The sequence below is a fragment of the Solea solea genome, chromosome 7 (assembly GCF_958295425.1).
Source record: "Solea solea chromosome 7, fSolSol10.1, whole genome shotgun sequence".
NCBI lineage: Eukaryota > Metazoa > Chordata > Actinopteri > Pleuronectiformes > Soleidae > Solea > Solea solea.
The window spans coordinates 3,960,572-3,982,966 of NC_081140.1; the positions used below are offsets into that span (position 1 = coordinate 3,960,572).

A 22,395-nucleotide genomic window follows, 5' to 3' on the forward strand; every position below is an offset into this window, starting at 1 on the left:
TCTGAGATGCCAAATAAACTTGTTTGTGGGACATAACCTGCTATGGTAGAGAAATGACCGAAGGATAGTGCGCAGGTTAACCGTGCCCTCCAGCAAAAGACTCTTGTACTATTGTAAAAGGCCAAATCTAAGTGTGTAGGATTTAGTGGCGGTCGGAGTTACATATTGCAACCAACAGATGTTGCAGTGCTTTTGTGCGACATGGCCAAATGTACAAAAACGCACATTTCTAATTTTGATAGACCTCCTACATTCTCCACATTGGATATTTCAGCAGCAGTGTCCATCCCATTCTAATTTTCAGTCCAAAACTAAACCAAACACCTAATTCTTCAGAAAAGCATCTGGATAGATAACCCATGGTCAATGCCCACGTCTGTCAAACTGTTCTAGTTTGTAACACAAGTTGTCAAGCTTCTTTAAAGATCAGCATCTCATTAAGGACAATAACTGTACCATGTTTAAGCCTGATTAGCATTTAAATGCCCACCACATAAGGCCATTAGCAAATAATTATAGAAATACCACAAAAACACAACTCACATAAGAAAAGAGTCAGTAGAGATTAAACCCCACACAAAATGCTATCATTGTGAAATAATAAAATAACAATAATTAGAATAATCAGAAACTATTAAAGCCAAGTAACATGGGAAATTATCACATGTGCTAAATCAGAGGAACCATGTTGCAAACATTAAAATATTCTCATTAACATTAAAATGTTGAGAAACACAAAATTAATTTTAAAAAAAAAACACAAGTCAAGTGAAGCCACAATAATTCACGGAAACATATATTTTTTAAATGTAGACGATAAACTTATTATAGAGATTGTCTTCGGTATCATAGTGTGTGTGTGTGTGTCTTTCCTCAAAAATACCTCGGAGATAAAGCCTGTAGGGGGCAGCACATGACCTGACACACAGTCTGTGAGGGTATGTGCATGTGCAGAAGTTAAAAAACCCAGAAATATTAGATGTTGGTCTGTGATTATGAAGAAAACGTTAATGTTCAGAGAAACATTATATAGTACTTAAAGATATAACTATGATCATTGCACTCCTCAAGCCATTTTCTCATAAAGCCTTTTCATTTATTATCTACTATATAATACTCTACTATATTAAGATCACCTTCTGTGTCCACGGCCATCACTCTGGAATACTCTCTCCTTAGATCTTAGAATAAATAGACTCATCTGTAATCTTATTTTCACTTAATTTGTGCTACAGGGATAGTTACTGTATATGAAGTATACTAACACAAACCAGCGCTGACAGCGGATAAACGGACATTTATGCCGCTTTGTAAAGCGCTCACTCTCCCGCACCAAAGTCCATAGAGAAAATCTGTGATTTAACATCACAGCACAGAGGAGATTTTGAGTACAATGTGTTATTTTGGTGACTTTTCATGATTGAAATCAGATTCACCAAAAGTGACATAAAGTAAGCAATAAACCAACGAAAAAGATGCAACACTAGAATTGCAGCTCCTGTGTTAGGAGCTAAAAACACATATTGTCTCCATGGACTTTGGTGGAAGAGAGTGAGCGCTATACAAAGTTCAGTTTGGGCTGTAGTTTGTGTCAATATTATAGTTATTGTTATTACCTTAAATTTCTGTTACACTTTAACATGTACACGTGTGCACACAAGATGATTCTGTGACTACTGTGGAAGCACAAGCTGTAATGTTAAAAGTTATGTAAAGCGGAGTATTTAGTGTCTGGAGGGTTTTAAATCTTACTATGATTGATGAGCATTAAAGGATTCCTTGTTCTTGGTGTGCCAACATCTACTGTTGTTCATTATCCAGAGAAAGTGTAAAATAAATACACTGACAAACAACTAAACCCTTTAGGCAGGTCTTCTTAAACAGACATTGCTCTTCCTGATTTTGTGGCTGCAGAAAAGTGCAAATGAAAACAGCAGTGCCGCTGCCTCATCACTAATAATGGTAGCTTTTGTGACGAGTGGGCAAGCCAGTGGTGTTGGGTGCTTGTCCATGTTGCTATGGTACATGCCATGTACTACGAGACTTGCTGGTACAGCTGAAGCTGCTAGCAGACTGTGTGTTTGGCTCTCTGGGCCAGTAGTTGTCCACGAGACAGATATGTGCACGTAGTCGAGTGGACAGTGGACGCCCTCATGTAAAGCTGAAATAAAGACACAATACTCTCCAGACTGCTGGCTCTTCCAACTACAGCCTCACAGTGGCACCACTGTTCCATCTCTGTGATTGTTTTCACATAACCTTTAACTTTGAACTTTCTTTCCGTTCCAAACGGAGGCGCTGGTGCTGTTCCAGACGCATCTTTTTTCCCTCACATTCTGCAATGCCAATTGGCAAGTAAACAAATAATCCAATGAACCAATCAATTAAGGAGTCACTCTAATCCGCCAGTTTGTCATCCGCCATTCATTTGCTCTTGGGTACCACCAGAAATTCATCACCGTCTTGGATGCTGTAGGAGTGGAGAGCCCGGGTGTTGTACTTCATTTCTTCTGGACCGAAGACGCTGAACTTGTCGATGTAGTAGAGCCTCATGCTGTTGATGGACAGCTGGACCACTGTCGTCAGCTGCTTCTTCAGCTCGGCCACTGTCTGGTCCAGACGGATGCTCAGCTGACACAAGCAGAAACAACAGTTACTACATCTGAGGCATTATTATTATTATTATTATTATTATTATTATTATTATTATTATTAATATTAATAAACCAACACAGATTTCAACTACATTAAGTCAAAGGCTGTAAGAGTAGCTGATAACTGCAAAAATAATGGTAAAATGCAATTATTACTAGTACTATTACATTACTAGTACTTTACATGATTTCTTTTATATATTTGATTGATAAGTGATCAGTTAATAAGAACGGTGAATACAGCATCATTCAATGAATTAGAATAATTCCTATATAACATATATAATATCCTATAATAACAACCCTGTTGTCCTAAAACCTACAGACACTGTTCACACCTTGTATAACATCTGTCCTGAGGGAGTCTATTACAGGTGGACAACATTAAAGAGATATTTAGGTGTTTTTTTTAAATGTGGCTCATTGAGGTAGTGACTCATAGTCAGTGTCTTATAATATTAAAGCACTTGATCTTGCCATTAGACTGAAAAGACATTTTTAGTTTGCAGGAACAATAGAAGCTGCTGGTCTACTGCTTCCTCATTTGCTAAGTTTTAAGTCAAGTGTATTGTTTTATTGTCAATAAATCCAAACATAGGATTTCAAACACCAAATGTGAGCTTATTGATAGAGGCAGCAGTGGTTCAACCACTCCTGTGTCCCATGATGTAAAATCACTGATTTTCTAAAATCAGTTCTTCCCCGTTTCTCCACTGGAAGAGTATATAAAGGTATGTTTATCCAATGATTAATCACATGATGTGTGTGTGATGGGCTCTTTGACAGAATGAGCCATAAATCATGTTTTACAGAACATATCATCAGGGCCGTTGCAACAGGGTAGACAAACTGGGCAACTGCCTGGGGCCCATGAGAAGGGCTGAACACCTTAGTCCACAGCATGTGAGAATCCTTTTCAAATGAAACAGCTAGATTATTTGCAGAATAACTTCTGTTTAACTTTCACAAATAGAGAGTGCTGCTTTCAATTCGGGGGTATTTGGTCTGGTTCAATGTAGGGGCCCTTGTCCCTTTTGCATGGGCCCCACAAACTCCCATAAAACACCTCTGCATATCATCAATAACAAATGGATAATATTTTATCTGCCGACACCAATACTGACGATTCCGTTGCTGCAGCAGTTTATCAGCAGCAGTTGGAGCAGATACTGTAGATCAGACCAACAGCTCCTTCAGTGCTTAACACACCTTTTCCACTTTTCCTTCACAGTGAACCTCCACCTGGGCACGGCAGCGAGGTCGGAGGTCAATCTCAGCAAGTGGTTCCAGCCTCCCATATTTAGTTACCAGAGAATGATATCTGTGAAGATACAGAGCAGAGCAGAGTGTGTGTGCTGTCAGTCTTAAAAGCACACACACGTAAAACAACAACAACAGCAGCAGCAGCAGCAGCAGCAGCAGCAGCAGCAGCAGCAGCAGCAGCAGCAGCAGCAGCAGCAGCAGCGTACCTGTGTGGCAGCTCCTCCTCTGGATAGTCCACATGATAACGGATGAAGAACCTCTCAGCGTCTTCTCTCTCACTGTCCGTCACAACACTACCGTTCAGTAGTGATATCGCAGGAAGGCTGAGGAAGAGCACATGCAAGTTTTTATATTTGTAACAACTTTCATTTTTACTAAATAAATCTTTGTTATGGTGCTAGTGGTCTTACAATGTTAGGACCATTGACAGCAAATCTGACAGCTGACAACCACTGCCACTGTATTTCAGTCCAGTGACTGTGTCAGACGGAGTCTGTTCTCCGGTCATGGAGAAAGAACTGAACAAATATGTTTAATGAACTGATTCTAACGATTCAGCTACACTGAAAACAACTGCTTTACAAGTCACTAGTCACACTTTGTGTGTGTCTCATGTAAAACGAAGTCACGGCATTGCCATGCAGCCGTGCTCTGATGACTCCGCCCACGTTGGGTAGGTACTATTTTGTAGTGGAAAACCAACCTAAACTGTGGCGCGCCGAGGCGAGCTGGGACCATAGGTGGAAAAGGGGCAAGAGTATCAGCTCAGCTCGCTTGGAAGCTCGCCTGAGAACGTACTAAAAAAAGGCCGTTAATGGAAAAGCAAAATAACCGTGCCGTGCTGAGGCGAGGCACGCTAGTGGAAAAACACCATTAGAGGGCAGCAAAATCTAAATTGTTTTAATTTGCACTTTCATATTTGAAATGAAGCATTAAGTGTGGTGATACTGAACTGGAAAAATCATTAAATACAACAGCAGATATTGCATTTGCTCTAAACAACCAGTTTAATAGATCTGCTAAATGTGAAATTTTCAACTACAAAATATAATCAAATAACTTAAGAACCCTTACACTAAATAAATAGACCCAAAGATATCTAGATTACTTTAATAAAGTTAAACAAAAATTTCTTCCTCACTCTATTAGGGGCCCCCTGTTTATTTGAGGCCCCTAGCAGTCGTGTACTTCACTTGCTATAATTCTTGCTATTTTGAAAACCATTTTTTGTTTTAGGAAATTTTACTGTATGTAATAAAGTACATATTATTAATGTATTACTTTACACAGTCAAGTACAGTACATTGTAGCTGGCTGAAAATGTTTACTTAAGTAGTTTTCTCATAGGTAACTTTTACTGTGGTTTTCCAGTACTGCATACTGTACATAATGTAAATAAACAAATATGTGTGAGGCTTCGGTGTCATCCCTGTGGTCAGTGATGGGACTCACTGTGCGATCATGAGGCTCCGTCGCTCTACGTTGGTGTAGGTCTGCAGTAAGGGAATGCCCTGCAGTCGCACCTCCACCAACTTGGGGAAGAAGTTCAACTTCTCAATGTCTTCCCATTGGTTTAGACCTGACAACGCACACGTTGGACAAGCTCTAAACATGTAGAACACACTCCCACTACAAGTTAGACAAGCAACCTCTGTTCATAGTTGGAAGAAACAGCTCAACAGCGTTAATTCATTTAACGTTTTTTTATGTCTCAGGGTGGTTCCCAGGGCGGGGGTGGGGGGGGGGGGGGTGCACAGCTCTGACTGTGTGTAAATACAATGCAACCATAAAGCAAGGTCTTTGCCTAAATTATATGTAATAAGATGTTTGTATCAAAGCAATTTTTGTGTGATTATACACAAATACAAAACACTTATGGTTGTAGTTTCATTATTTTCACATTTAAACCTATTATGCAATCATTGCTGCCTTATTATGTCCCATCGTAAATCAATAATCCATGAATCATTCTGTCAGTGTGTGGGGAGAAGATGTTTTTTTCTTAAATAAAATTATCTGAGACTAAGTGACTTACAAGAAGGATGTTTTTCTTTTCCTTGGGTGAAAAAGATACGGCAAAATAAAGTGTTGAAGTTGTTGTTGTTTTTCCTTTCTTTTCAACAGAAGAGTTCAAAAATAGATTCTCCGCTGATGCAGCCAAAAATAGATACTAAACCTGAGATAAAGGTTGACCAGGAGAAGAAGCTGTTGCAATAAAACAAAGCCTGAGGAAACAGTGACATACATCCTGGTGCTAAATTTCAAAGTCATCTCTATAATAATAATAATATAATACAATAGTGACTCTATAATTTGGTCCCATGTTTCAGACTGAAACTACACCATGAGACTCTTAAATACCAACACACAAAGAGTCTGACCTGAGTTGTTGAGGTTAATGCTGCGTAGTTTGGGGAAAAGCCGCTGCAGGATGTCTTTGTTGTCCTCGATGGATGCCAGGTTGTTATTGGCCATGATCAGAGTGTCTAAGACGGGGTACATGGAGCCAAACTTGCGGACCTCGGCCCAGTCCTGGAGGCTGTTGTCGGTGATGTGAAGCAGGTGCAGGTTCGGGCACGCCGCGCTGGAGGCACTCACACTGGTGTACTCATTAAGGCACAGGAACAACTCCTCCAGACTACAGGACGACAGAGCACATTTCACAAGGCTGTGACAATGTATGGATTATCTTTTATACACCACGGTAGATATTCTTCAGTAATAAACATGTAGGTGGGCATTTTGAAAACAGAGGATTTCCTCCTACAACTTTAAAAATAATCATGTGTACGTGTTTGACAAATGGAAAAGATGAGCTATTCTTCAGCATCAACTCTGGATTTTAGGGCTGAAACAATTAATCGATAACTAAATGAATCATCACCTATTAGATGATTGTTTCTGATTCTGCCTGATTGTTTCTTTGTGCCATTGAAAAAAAATAAACGTCATTCTTTTTGGAAAATAATCGTTAGTTGCATCTCTGCTGAAATACAAAATAGACACAATTTTACAACTCGTCTCATGTAAACAATAAAAAAATAAATTTTTCCCTGCGTCCATATAACACACCCTAAAACGCAGATCATGTGACCATGGCATATGTACTGGTGTTACACAATAATCTTGATTTCTTCTCTGCAGTGGTTAGTTGCAGGAAGTACTACTGACCAAATGACGAAGAGTAAGAACAAGGATTTCTGTTATGAGAAAACTGAAAATAAAAGAAGTACATATATTGTAGAGTCTTTTGTTGTTTTTTGAAAAACAGAACCAGTCAGGAAATGTATGTGGATAAGTGCATATTCCATGTTTCTTCCTGTTGATACTTAAACGCAGCCAGTATTTCCAAACTGCTCAAACATGTCAGGGTCCTGTCAGAGAATAAATGGCGTAATGTAGATGTATCTTAGATAACACCTCCCCACACACCATGCTATACATTTGTTACACAATAAAATTGGTTTACGTGTTAATCGGAAGCACTTTTGTCATTGTGGTTTTCTCCTTTAGTCTCTGTGGCTATTATGTTGGACGTGATAGTTTATAGCTGCTTTCAGACATGCACTAGAGTCTGTGCATTCTCTGGAGAGTGCCTGGAGGGGCCATATGTGTGAATGCAAATGGAAACTGTTCACATTTCCTCTCCTGCCAGCTCTCCAGTCTAATCCCTGGATAATATCTGAGTGAGCTCATGCGAGAAAGAAGCAGGAGGAACTCGGGAAAATCCTCCAGTGTCCTAGAAAATGTCCTGCTGCATTTGTCATATGTAAATGTATCAGACTGCGAGCCCATACGGACATTATAGATATAATATGTAGATTTTGAAAGGTCCAGTGTAGGGCTGTTAAAAAATACTTTCAGAATCCATTAATCTGACGATTATTTTCTTCATTTTAATGATTTCTTTGTTATATGAAGCAAAGCAACCAGAAAATATTCACATTTAAAAAGCAGACAAATCTGAAGAATTATTTAAACACTCAATTTAATCCATTATCAAAATAGTTGACAATTAATTTAGTAATTGACTGAGTAATTGTTTCAGCGCTAGTCTGGTGTGCAGCATTTAGGAGGGTTTATTAGTACACATTGAATATACTACTCACTAGTAAGTGTGTAATTACTTTTAAATTAAATATTTTAGTTTCACAAGTTTAGAAAAAGCTTTTTATATGGACTTTAGGTTCTATGGAGGCTGCCATCTTTCACCACCATGTTTCTACAGTAGCCCAAATGGACAAACCATACTTTTTGGTACATGAAGGCCACCATAGTTTCTTGACATGCTTGAAAAATGGACCTGTGAGTGGAGGAATTCTCTGTTTTACAATTCGCAGTCTCACCTTTAGAAAATAACACACACACACACACACACACACACACGTTCACAGGTTTGACACCTACCCACCTCTCTCCAACTTAGCTGAATGAATCATGAATATTGTATACAGCAGCTATGGTAATAGTTTCTCAGTTTAATAACTTACACTCTAGGGGGCGCACACAGCTCAGTCAACAATGATTGTGTCAATAACTCATACAACCACACTTCAGAAAACCTGATAGTGTGGATTTTATGGTGCATTCCAGTTGTTGTGGGAAGTCAGAATTTCCAAGTTGACTGGGAAAGTCGCAGCTACCTCACCAAGATCGCCGCAATGCTCCAGTTACTGTTAATTACACTTCTGTTGTATTTAATTTACAGTAAATCAGTTGTAGACATAGTCAACTATGAGGTTACGTCTCTCCCAGTTCCAACGTCTCATTTCCAATACAGTACATGGAACACAACGTTATTAAGTCAGTCTTTAGTTAAGTGGCTAAAATCTTTTGTTCCTTGTGTCCCCATTGGGAGCCATGTTTTCAATAAGAGCATGCATGCTTGTCTATGTGTCAGTGCCTCATGCAACCACACTAAAAAAAAAACCTCAACTATACCTTTAAGTCTCATTAGGGCTGGGCGATATCTCGATATTTTAATATATATCGATATATTTCTAAACGAGATATAACACGGGACAATATCACTTGTATCGGTATAGTTCATTTTGTGTTAAAATGACAATACATGGGTCACAAGTTCGTACCCATTTCCTTCTCTCCCTCTCCCTGCGTCCCTACACACTCACCAGGGCGTCGCACCCGTGGGGGATGTGGGTGTTTTAACACCCACACTTTTCCCGGTGAGAGGGTTCAACACCAACACTTTTTCTGCAGTTTTTCCTCAGTTTTGCACAAACGCCTCACAACAGTGGCTCTGTTTCTCTGGCCGCCTCTCCTGTCGTTGCCTCAAACATGACACCGGCTTTGAGTGTGACCGGCTGATGATTGGCTGTTCTGCCTTAAGTCCCGCCTCTCTTGGTGTGTTAGATTTATCGTTCAGCTCGTGCTGAGGAGGCGGGAACTAGCATGGTTCCCATTCTATAGAGTTTTGACTTATTTTCCATTACTGTCAGTCACTTTTGGACATATGGAAGGCCAAAGTAGTCAATATTAATAATAAAATAGACATTATTTAATTATCATATCAACAAGCTGTGTTAAATATCTATGTGAAATAATTGAAAAAATTGTTTAAACCCAATTAAGCATTCATTTTCACAGATACAATTTTTATTTTATTAGTCATGTTTGTTCCAATTTTATTAAATCCGTTTTTATTTCTGTTAAAATTGTAACAGTATTGTATTTTTGAATTAATTACTGTATATAATTGTCATACAGGAAAGAGATGTGTTTTATTTTTTTCAAGGAGCATTTTTATTTCAATGACCTCTGACATTTGGCATGTGGCTTAAACTTATAACGGACTGTTTGTTTATTTTTTAAAGGGTTTGCCTCTGGGGAACTTTTGATCTAATATGCTGTTATGCTTTGGGGGAAACAGAAAGAAAAAATATCGAGAGATATATATCGAGTATCGCCATTCAGCTAAAAAATATCGAGATATGACTTTTAGTCCATATCGCCCAGCCCTAAGTCTCATCAATAAATCAACTGACTATGTGTCAGTGTTCTTACTCAGGTATCTCCCTCGTGAGCAGCAGCACAGTGTCCCAGGATACTTGGGTGTTGTTGAGGACGAGGCGTCGCACCCGGGAAAAGGCTTCAGCGCACCGCGGCTCCAGGGTCATTCCTGCCAGAGGGTTGGAGCTCAGGTTCAGGAACACCAGGTTTGGAATGCTGGACACTATTTTACTGATCTGAAAAGCAGAAACAACAAAAACATGTATGTTGTATTGTATGTTCTACTCTGTTGTCAATCCAGGAGGTTTAACAGTTCAGGTTTTTTTGAAGTGTGGGTGTTTGAGGTATTGACACATAGCTCTCGCCCCTCGTGTTAAGAACCAGCTTGAGCCGCAGAGGCTGCCTCACACTGAAAACATAGCTGCCAGTGGTGGCACAAAGAACATGAAATGTGAGTTTATATCTGCAGTAACTTAAGCATATGTTTGCAGCTTCATATTGCCTTTAAAGAGCATGTTCTGACTGGCCCACTCTCCTGCACCAAAGTCCATTAAAAAAACCGTAACATCTGTAAGAGTTTCTCTATGGACTTTGGTGTGGTCGAGTAAGCAGTTTACAAAACAGCAAGGCATAGACTTTATTCGACGAGCCTATTATTAGGAGGCTAAAACCCTTTTTTTCTTGTGTGCCCACTGAGAGCAAGCATCAGAGTCTCAAGCTGCTTACACTGATTATGAATTGGTACCTCATATACCCATACTTCAAATTACCTGGACTATCTTTTAATCTAGACAAAACCACATGAACAACTGTGTTTCTGATCGATGCTATTTTTTATCTCATCATCACAAATGAAAAAGCCTGTGCTACGTTTCTTCCTCTGGAGCATTTACCTGCTATCACTTACAGGATGAGAGTGGTGGTTTTCTATCCTCTTTACTTACTATCAACAATTTCCATTAAATGATAAAAAAAAAAAAACAATGGATGTGTTACGCAACACTTTTAATCATTAACTGCTTATTAACTGTAATAAGCCCAGCAACTCCACCTCATGCCAGTCCTGCAGCTTGTTATGGGACAAGTCCAGCTCCATGACATGGGCGCAGAAAGCAGCAATCTCCGCCCGGGCACCTGCCCTGCTGATGCCGCAGCCGTTCAACACCAGCACACTGGGTAGGTTCAGACGGTCTGAAGGGGGAGAAGAGGACAGAGGAGTGAATATGAATTAGTCACACTGAAAAAAAGAGGGGGATTAAATGGGTTTCTACTTGAATGCATGGATAAAACCTTATATTTATATAGTATATAAACATTTTAAACTGCTGGAAAGTGTTGGGAGGGTTGCATGAGTTACCACTTAATTATAGTTATCACACATAATTGCTGGCCCACTGACTTTTATGTTGCATTATGGACTAATCACTCCATGCACCAAAGGCCAAGGAGTAAATCTGCAATTTTAATCTACTCTAACCCTGTGCTATTTTGTGATTCCTGTGTTTGAAGTCATTTATTTAGATTTACCAAAGTGACACCAAATGAAGCAGCAATAGACAGCTCCTGTGTCCCCAACAGCAAATAAAGGATGACTTCAGACATACAGAAGCTATGGACTTGTGGAGAGTGAGTCATTTTTAGCTGGAAAAGGCTGTTTGATGACAAGATAAAGTGGCAACATGTTCTTCAGATATTGTAGACGTAACTAGAGTAGATTATATTCGGTCAGGCGTCTGTTAAGTGGAAATAAACTGTTTGATTGTTTGATTCCACTGACAGTACAGTGAAGTTGGCCAGTGTGTCAACAATCACATTTAAAAAATCTGGACTTAACAAGCTGTGACCCTTAACAAAGGAAGGACCACTTTATAAAACTCACCTTTCATGGGAGAACCTTGAGGTCCTGCAGTGGGCACAACCACCACGCCCATACCAGGTCCTCTGCGGTATGGGAAGTTCTCTGGGCTGTACTTCTCACTCATCACCTCCACAAAGGAACGACCATATTTATCCTCCAGTGGCTCCATGGCTTCGTCCCGCTGAGCAGCCTCCGCCTCAGCTAATCCACAGAGTGGGAAAGAGACAGACACTGTGATAAGCTGCGAGAACTCAGCCATGCAACAACAAAGACCAGTGAAAGTCACAGTGAAAAAAAAAACAACCCACAAGTTTGTAAATAGCTTCCTCTCCTTCACCAAAGTCCATAGAGAATTTTTTTTTCAGCTCACACAGGGACAGGAGCTGCTGGTCTACAAGTCATTCTGGGCCACATTGGTAAATCCATACTAAAGATTTCAAAGACAAAATTAAAGAAACTTTATGATTGAGGGAACAGAGGTCAAACAAATCCTGAGGGATTTTTTTCTTGGCCTTTGGTGCGGGGAGTGAGCAGTTGTCAGAGTGACACAAACTTGAGTTTCCAGTCAGAAAAGGCTGTCTAATGTGAGATTAAGTGGTGAACATATTCTTAAAATATAGTAGATTTAGGTAAGTGTAGATTACATATGATTGCTGAAATATCACAGTCTGTCACACCGAGACAAGGACTTGGACCCAATTGCACAACTCGGGAGACAAAGTGAAAAATAAACAAACTTTTATTTTCAATGTGCAACAAAAAAAAAACTACTAACAAAAACAGCTAAGAAACAAAATCACTTGAGAAAAGCAAAGAAACAAAAAAACACTCTTTTGAGGGAAAAACTACAAGAAAAAACAAAACAAAGTAGCAAACAAAAGTACAAATGAACTCGATGTGGTGTTATTGTGAAATATGACGCAAGTTGCTCTAACTAGGGAGGTAAATAATTACAACTACTCACATTACTGTCTTTTATTGTGGAGTACTCGCACTTTTGGAAGTTTTTCTGAAGTAATATGTAATAATTGGACATTACCTTGTCATCTGCTTAGTTACTTTTAAAATCATAATTTTCTACTGAGTAGGCCTACAGTTTGAATGAATATGCCAGCGCTGTTAGATGGTGAAACACACAAACGGCTCGCCGGATTCATCTGTATACACCCGCTAATGAGGAACAGGTGGAAACAATCAGGGTGGGAAACACAAGGGGGAAAAGGCAAGTTACCTGAAACGAGAGGAGAGAGAAATGACAAAATAAAACAGGAACCACAAGACAACAACTAAACACCACCAGCTTTCATGGTCATGACACAGTCTGTGGGCGGCATTAGCAGGCAGAGTTTTATGAGGTGATTCTTTTGTTAAGTGGCTGAAATGTGTTTTTCCATGTGTCCCTGTTGGTGCGGGGGACATGCTTAGTACGTCAAATAACCAGACTGAACTATCCCTTTAATTAAATAAGCACAAGACTGTATGACTAAATCATTTAACGTCCTCACTTGTTGACATCAATTGGAGGAGCCATGTCTCAATTTTATTTGTCAGATGTTCCCTCGACCACTAGGAGGTTGTATTTCATTTCTTATGTTCTGCCTGAGGCCGACGACACCGGCCCGGGGTCATGCTGGGTTATTTGAGGTCATAGATAGAAAGATGCGTGTTTAATGGAAGTGGAAAAATAAGTGGAAGTAAATAAATCGCTGATATTATTTCAGTACAGGATTTAGTCGCTACGATCACAGCAGTCAGTCTTAACACAACAGAATCCTCTTGACACTGTCCAGTCTGACGTCTAATGTGTCTCTGTTTTATGGCAAAGTGGTAATGGAAGCAGGAGACACACGAGGACGTGCCCTCAGCTCTCAGCATCAGCAAACCACAGAGACACTCTGTGTCCTGACGAAGGCTGATCTTTAAGCTGAACTTAAAAAAACACAACAACATTGCAAACGTGCCATAATTAAGATGATGAAGTGTCTGTGTCGTGTGTTAAAAGGATGGTGGGCAGAGCCTGACTCTGAAGTGTGCTGCAGGGAAGCATAAATTATGTAGTGGTTATGGCAGAAGAAAATAATAATAAAAGGATCTGGTAACAGTAACTGATTTGACAAAAACGGGCCGCAGTAAATTGTGGTGATGAATGCATGAAAGCAATCTGTTACTCTTCGTAATAATTAATCGTGCTATTAGCCATTTACACGCCACCTCATTTCACACACACACACACAAGACAAGTAAAATACAGATGTGTGTCCAGCCAGTGTTCTGTTAAAGATTAGTCACACACATGTTTGACACAGCGTGTCCTACCTGAAGAGACACTTCCACTGATGTGACCACTGTCACTGCTCTCTGTCTCCTGTTTCTGCACTGAGGGCCTGTCAAAGAAGAACCAGAAGAAGCCCCGCTCAGATCAAGTCCACACTTTCACTTCACTACTTTTTAAAGATGACAAACATTCATGATTATGAGTGGGAATCACAGGGTACCTCACGATATGATACGCGATACATGGTCCACAATACCAATAACATCACGATACAGCGATACAGCGATACAGCGCAGGATTTCTCCATTTATTTAAAAACATAGAGAACTAAGTGCATAAAGGTTATGTATAGAATGTGGATGGAGCATCTCCTCCATTATCCCACTGTAAACTCCCTCTTCTTCAGTCAGTTAACTTCCATCCAAGTTTCCCTCAATCATTTGAGCAGCGCTGCTGCGAGGAGACATCAAGTAGCGACGCCCGGTGAGTAAAACCGACAGGGACTGTTTACTTTAGAGCGCCTTCATTTATCGATTATCGTATTACACGAGGAAGGATGACAATTTATCACCAAATCGATATTTTCGATCCACCCCATTCACGACCAAATTGTTAAAATAAAGAGCACATTTTTGTAGAATATATTGTTGCTGACTATTTTAAGTGCACATTTTACAACATGTAATATTATCTTAAAACCAGCTATTTCCAAATGTTAAACATTAATTTAATATATGTGTCATTTATTTATAATAAAAGTAAGACTGTGACGATGATGAGAGATTTTACCTCCACTGTATTTGAGTGTGATTTCTAGGTCATTTCAGGTTTTAAGTAGATTGTAACAGAATCACATCCTAAATCTGTCAGAAGGGTTTCACAAGCTAAAAAGGTGGCAAAACTGTGACAATGGTTGACCTTGAATCTCTCTCATAGTGACAATAGTCACTTGAGTAAATCACTGAAGTCACAAACTAACACATTTCAACAACTCCTGTGTGCTGTGATGGACTTTGACACAGGGTGTGGGTGTGGTTTACAGGGCGACACAAACTACAGTTAAAGTGGAAAACATACTGTTACGATATCATCAACGTAAGTAGGTGTACATTTTATAGTCCTTTGTTAGCCAAGTTTAATATCTTAGATCCAGTTTGATTTATAATGATCTTATCTGTATGAGGCATTAGCAGGCGTAGACCTTATTTGGTGAACCTTTTAAAGTTGTAAAAATGTGTTAGACTGTGTCACTGCCTCATACAACCTGAACTATACTACTACTAAGATGCTTTCTATCTACTGACACATTTACATTCATACATTCATTTCAAGCACACTTTAAACATAGATGACATTATTTTTACACAACACAAAGTATACATATTACATATACGTAAGTATTATCTTACTCCAGAGTGGCTGATGGGGCTGACAGACACTGCTGCCTCCTCTTTGGTCAGTTGTCAGGATTTGGTGCGTGGTGCCCAGGACGACAGGAAGGTCTCAAGAGGCGTTTACCACATGACGCTGGAGAACAAACAAGGTCAAAGATTAGTTTGGGTTTTTATGCTGTAGTAACATGTCAGCAGAATGAAAATGCACACGTTCCTTTAGCAGTCAGTCAGACTTTCTGCAAAACACAGACAAAATACATACAGAGGAACAGGATATAAATATTGTAGCAATGTCAAAATTATATAATTATATATATATATGTATATATATATATATATACACAGACATTTGAGTGTCTACACTTGGTCTATAAAATTCTTAAAGTAGCATTACATAGTTTTATTATGATAAAATTAAATGTAAAAAATGGTTTGTGCAAAAGTGTGAGCACCCTTTTAATCACATTCATTTCAAGACCTGTGGGGATTTAAAGCTGACAGTTTGCAGCACAACATTGCTTTGATTAGCTCGTGAAACCTTCAGTTTCAAAGACAGGTGGAACCAATCATGAAAAAGGCTGTTTAACAGAGGTCATTGCTGGCTGTGCTTGTCCTAGGTTCTTTTATTAGAGTGTGGCAACATGAGGGCATCTAAACAACTCTCCACTGACCTAAAAACTAACATAATTCACTGTCATGAATTCTAAAAAGGGTACAAGAAATGATCAGGAAGGTTTGGACTGTCTGTCTCCACAGTTAGAAATGTAGTGCAGAAATGGAAGGTACACAAGTACAGTCCTTGTGAAGGAAAGATGTGGTCGGCCAAAAAAATACAGGAAAGGCACAGGAGAAGGATGGTTAGAATGGTCACAGACAAGCCCCAGAACACTCCCAGAGAACTACAAGAACATCTGGCTACTGATGGTGTAGTTGTTCATCTTTCCACAATCCAGCGTACTTTGCACCAGGAAAAGCGCTGATGTGCAAAAAGCCTTTCCTGAGTGTTCGTCACAAGAAGAGTCGCATGAGGTATGCAAAAGCACATCTGGATAAGCCAGAAGCATTTCGGATAAAAATACTGCTAAGACTAAGATTAGACTAAGATAGAGTTATTTGGTCAGAACAGGAGGAGGTATGCATGGAGAAAAAACACACTGAATTCCATGAGAAGAACTTATTGCCATCATGTTATGGGGCTGTGTGGCCAGCACAGGGACTGGAAACCTTATTAAAGTTTAGGGCCACATGAATTCCTTTAAGTATCAGCAGATTCTTGACAAGAATGTTCAAGAATTGGTCACAGAGAGGCATTTTGTATGGAGGAATGGGCCAAAATACCACCTGCCAGACTTCAGGGACTTGTCTGTGGCTATAGGAGGCGTCTACAGGCTGTTCTTGCAGCAAAAGGAGGCTGTACTAAATATTAATGAAATGATTTCTTTAGGGTGCCCAAACTTATGCACATGCCTATTTTTGTTTAAATGCACATACAGATGTTTCTGTTGGACCAATAAAGATGATTTCACTACTGAGATGTTTCTGTTTCCATAAGGTTTAACATATGTTAAAATTAAGTTGCTGCTTCAGAAGCTCAGCAAACTGATGCAGTGATTTTCCTAAGGGGTGCCCCTTAACTTTTGCATACCACTGTATGTATGTATATATATATATATATATATATATATATATATATATATATATATATATATATGTACATACATACATATGTATGTATATATATATATATATATATATACATATACATATATGTTTATATATATATATACATATATGTATATATATGTATATATATATATACACACACATATATACATATATATATATATATATATATATATACATGTATATATATATTACCGTGGGTCAGACTCCCTTAAGAACTGTACCAAATTTATTTTTGGGTGAACATACATATTTTAAAGCTTGTAAAATGAAATTACAGCTGATTTATGGATGGTCAATTACGCCAAACACCCTTGAAAAGTCTGGTTATTTATAAACTCCTGGCTTGTCAGTGAACAAACACGTCGATTCGTTTACAGACCACGAGAATATCAGATTCACAAAAAGTGTTTTGTCTACTCGGCATCAACAGTTTTAACAAAACAAAAGTTATTTGGACAAAAATGTAACTTTTAAGCGTGTCTTACCGAATACAGTCCCCCGTCGTGGCAACAACACAGAGACGCATGATACAAATTGATGTTTTACAATTAAACGTGCTGTTTCGTTTATGAGACTTAAGCCGAATGAATGTTTAATCCCCGCTGATCAGGTTAAATTCTTATTGTGGCCCTGTCACGGACTATACCGACTGATAAGACGTAGAAACCATAGAATTGACACATTTGTGAATAGAGTTTGTTTTTTCTTAATTAAAACGTGCATAACGGCACTTTCCCCCCCCATTATATTTCCGGCTAAGAATGGTGTGGGAATTTTAAGTTGTTGACAGCCGAGCAGAATGAGACTGTGACCCCCATCAGCATCAGCAGCATCATCATCAGCAGCAGCAGCAGCATCATCAGCAGCAGCATCAGCAGCAGCAGCTTGATGGACGCTCAGACAAACAACAGACAAACACGACATGCAAACACTCAGCGACTGACTGACTGACTTTATCAAAGAACGTTGTAGAACGAAATGAACCGCAGCTCGTCGTCATACATACCTTCAATGTCTACTTTAAAATCCCCTTGTTGATGAAAACAACCAGCTGTCATTTTGCTCACCCCCTACATCCCGGAAGTGACGTAGCCTGATGGCTGGAAACGATTTTTCCCTTTTAAAATAAATTGTTTTGGCAGGTATTTTGCACATTACTTTACGTGTATGTTTTTTTTAAGCCTTCATTATATCGTGATATTAAACCATATTTAAAATAATAAATTGAGGTTCCCCTTTAGCAGAGTGAGTGGTCATGATGTCATAGTGTTTGTGATGATGATGCTGACGGTCACGATTTGTCTTGTTTTATTTTTTCATTTGATTTAGAATTTATTATGCACAAAGATAAAATACATGTGTATAAAATCATAAATAAAGAATTCTATCAATGCTGGTGTGTGTGTGTGTGTGTGTGTGTGTGTGTGTGTACATCTTCATATATATGTTTTTATTTTTATTTTGGCTGGTTACATTATTCGCAATAAATATAAATGGGGGAAAAGGAGAAGCCAAAAATAAATGTGGTCACAAAAACATACAGTGTAGTCACGTGCTCTGTACAGCGTTGTCTTTCAGCCATCACTCCAGAGCCCTCTAGTGGGTTAAGTGTGGAACTACCAGATATTTGACTCGGCAGTGCATAAAATATCAGTTTCGCCACATCCTTTACTAACCATTTGTTACATTTACACAGAAAACATTCACGGATTATTCAATGTGTGAAATATAAAGAGCACAAAGACGCAAACACACACAAATACAAATTTAAAGAATGGAAGCAAGTAAACAGATCAATATCATTAAAAAAATAGAGCAGGTCAATGGGATAAAGATCTAAACTATACATTATACAACAATGAATAGTTCAGTTAAGTACAGGATTTTCATCAGTTGAGGCTGTCTTAATGTTCATTGGAAGCTGATTCCAGCAGAGGGCAGCATGGTGGACAAAAGCTGAACAAACAATTGGACCCAAAACTGAATTTGAAGAAGTACTGACTGACTGACTGACTGGAAACAAAATAAACAACCAATGCAGAACACACAGCTTTATTTTCATCACATTTTCATTCAAAACAGAATGTCAGCTGAAGGTGTTGACTCGCTGAAGACACACACACTGTGCTGCTTATCCTCAGCTGCATCAGGTGCATATATCAAACACTCCTTTTTCCCTCCCTGTATTTATATACCAGGACTATTCAATTACAAACTCAGTTGTTCTTCACACACCTCAAAGTGCGTGAAAAAGTGCACCGTATTAGCTATAACTGTTTTAAATTTAAAAAAAATAAACACGTGATTATAATACATCAGTGGAATACCGCTGTAGGAATTTATGTAGGAATCTTTGAGGGACAGTGAAAAGTGTTTCTCTAGTTATTTCTCTGTGTTTCTGGTGGAACTACAGGCTGGGCCACTATGCAGTTGGCTATGGGCCGCATGTGGCCCATGGGCTGCCATTTGAATAGACTGGGACTATAGTGTCACTTTGCTTTGATAAAATCCCACTTTACTTTTAACACCTTTTAACTTTGGTTTTTTTTTATATATATACTTAGTTGTAAGTGTCCTAATTCTGCTACAACACACACATTTCCCCTGAACACTTTTTTTATTGTGTCCCTTGTGGTAGCCAGGCTTTCAGTAAGAACGAGCCTCCATGTGTCAAGATGGTTCTCAGCACAGGGGGCAGCACACGGCACAGTCAACACTGATTATGTATCAGTGCCTCTTTTTTTTGTTTCTTTGTTTTCAAAGGAACTACTCCTAATCTGTGTAGGTGATTGATTTCATATAAATAGCTGACCCAGTTTGAAGTACATTATCTTTTAGTAAACAAACGTGGGTGGACCTTGTGGTCAGACATGTCACAACACAAAGTACAACACCCACATGTGTCCAGTGTTTGTGCACTGCTGTCCTCAAGGACAGGGACAACAGGCAGCAGTGTAGACAGAAGGAGGGTGACCTGGTTCAGGTTCGATCCACTCTTCTACCTCAGCAAAAGAAGTGGCCTGTGACTCATACTCACAACTTCCCGGTGACTTAAACTGGATTTATGCTCGATGCAAAAAGTTAATTGGAAACAATCGATGACATAGTGTCAGGAGTCCCGCCCCTCATGACACGAGATAAATCACACATGATCAGGCTGCATCACACCTCACTATATTCTACATTTAGCTTAGCCCATCCATGTTGCCTTAATCCGATGGAAACAACAGAGCAAGAGAGACTAAATGTCATGGGTCAGACTTGACCCACAATCAATTTGAAGAGGCTGCACATCTTAAAGTGACTGCACTGACATCACTGTGTGAGCCGCCAGGACCTGACCATCACTGAAACATGGCTCCCAGTGGAAAACAGAAAAAAGTGACATTAAAGGTAGAGTGGGAGATCATTTTCTGGAGCATTTTTTTTACTGTATTGCTTAAAATCCTCTTCACACCCCGATAGTAACCAGTTAATTAAAATGTGACCATTTTTGTCACAAAAATGAAAAATGTCAGTCAGCTGTGGAACGGACAGGCCTGTAAAAACTCACATTGAATGGCCTCATTTAAATAATTGGATGGATGTGCTGAATCATTAAAATGCAGACATTAAATTCAAAATGAAGCCTGCTCAAACCATTTTTCCAGGATCTCCCACCTTACCTTTAAGAAGGTAGGGCTGTGATGTATCTCACCATTAGATCACCTTGTTTCTGACTGGAAACCACCCACTCACTCTCCTATACCAAAATCCACTCAGAATTAGTATGTTTTTAGGTCTGATGTACTGCTGCCTCATGTGGTAAGTTTGTGTCACTTAGGTAAACCTGAAATAAAATTTCAAACACTGAAGATTTCAAACAAAAAGACACATCTGAAGTCACTGATGGAGGCAGCAGTGTCAGGAACGAAGTCGTGGAAACCAGAGATAGGACACAACTGCAGAGACTCAAGGTTCAGGCAAAATCCAAAGACAGTCCAGTTTATTCAGTCCAAACAGGCAGAGGTAACAGAATCACAAGGCAAGAGACGAGGTCGAGAAAATCAGGAAGGCAAGGGTCGAAGCACGGGAAGACAAGAGTGCTGGAACGCCAGACAAAGCTACAAACCAACTGGCGACGAGACAAGACACAGAGAGGGTTTAAGAGCAGTGCTGATTAGAGAGTAAGTGCATGCAGGTGCGCAGGAACAATCAGGGAGCAGGTGCACGCAGACGAGAAGGGGGCGGGGCAAACAGGAACCTAGAACAGAGACAGGGGTGAGTGCTCACAAAATAAAACAGGAAGACAACACTTGAAACATGAAAGAGAAATCAAGACACAGAACATAACATGACAGACAAACCAAACCATGACAAGCAGTGGGAGAACAACTTCTAAATCATTGATTTTCTTTTGCTATGGACTTTGGTACTGAGAGCAAGCAACACACACTTCAGTTTTGTCTGATGACAATTGTTGATTGTTATCTCCAGGTCATAAAATACTAATGATACCCCTTTACTAGATTATCACAGAAATACATGTTGTTTTTTGCAATGAATGATTATTTTCATAATTGATTAATTTGTTTCCCAAACCTGGAAATGAAAAACCAAAATGATTCACTTTTTATGATTTCTTTGTTATGTAGAGCAAAGAAACCAGAAAATATTCACTTTTAAGAAGCTGAAAATAAAGAAAACTTGTTTTATCTATTAAAAAAACAAACAAAAAAACCCACAATGATTCATCGGATATAAAAAGAGTTGACAGTTAATTTAGTAATCGATTAATAATTGATTAATCGTTGCAGTCGCATCTAAAGACAATGTATTAAAATGGTCTTCTGGTTTGCTCACTGAAGCCGACTCAGAAGTAGCAAAATATATTTAATTTAAAACCATTGAACATTTTAAATCACCTTTAAAGTCCCACCTCTTCCCTTTGGCCTTCACTTCAGGATAAGAATAGTCAACCCGGATACTTCTATCTCGATTTTAACTTTTTACTATTAACTTGTTACTACGTTACTGTTTTACTGTTTTGTGTTTTTATTGATTTTATGTGTTATAGCTTTTATGTTGCTGTGTCTTTATCTGTAAAGCACTTTGGTCAAACTTGGTCGTTTTTAAATGCACTCTAGAAAAGAAGTTGACGTGACTTAATAGCCACTAGGGGGCGATTCTACCTCGTCATGTCACGTGATTGTCAGTAATGCCATTTTTCCACTACATAGTACCGCCTCACCTCGGCACAGTTGGGTTGGTTTTCCATAACTATAGTACCTCCTCAACGTGGGCGGAGTCATCTCA

General features: G+C 39.1%; 1 protein-coding gene across 1 annotated transcript; it reads right to left on the reverse strand.

The window, feature by feature from the left end:
- Positions 1-775: 775 nt before the first annotated feature.
- Positions 776-18,181, reverse strand: LOC131462648 (tubulin-specific chaperone cofactor E-like protein). Its single transcript, XM_058634035.1, has 11 exons — positions 18,107-18,181; positions 15,430-15,547; positions 14,062-14,129; positions 11,767-11,946; positions 10,939-11,078; positions 9,942-10,123; positions 6,299-6,555; positions 5,370-5,496; positions 4,124-4,240; positions 3,864-3,975; positions 776-2,631 (listed from the first exon to the last, which is right to left on the reverse strand). Exons 4-11 carry the CDS (start codon positions 11,912-11,914, stop codon positions 2,425-2,427), a joined length of 1,290 nt encoding a protein of 429 aa, XP_058490018.1. The 5' UTR covers positions 11,915-11,946; positions 14,062-14,129; positions 15,430-15,547; positions 18,107-18,181; the 3' UTR covers positions 776-2,424.
- Between the last annotated feature and the right edge of the window lie 4,214 nt (positions 18,182-22,395).

What these genes read in the sequence shown, in the direction of transcription:
- LOC131462648 (XM_058634035.1), bottom strand. Translation starts at nt 11,914, where the DNA reads ATGGAGCCACTGGAGGATAAATATGGTCGTTCCTTTGTGGAGGTGATG. An exon ending in CGGAGCCTCATGATCGCACA is followed by an intron (nt 4,241 to 5,369) that starts GTGAGTCCCATC and finishes GCTCTTCCTCAG; the next exon opens with CCTTCCTGCGATATCACTAC. An exon ending in GTGAAGGAAAAGTGGAAAAG is followed by an intron (nt 2,632 to 3,863) that starts GTGTGTTAAGCA and finishes TGCTTGTGTCAG; the next exon opens with CTGAGCATCCGTCTGGACCA.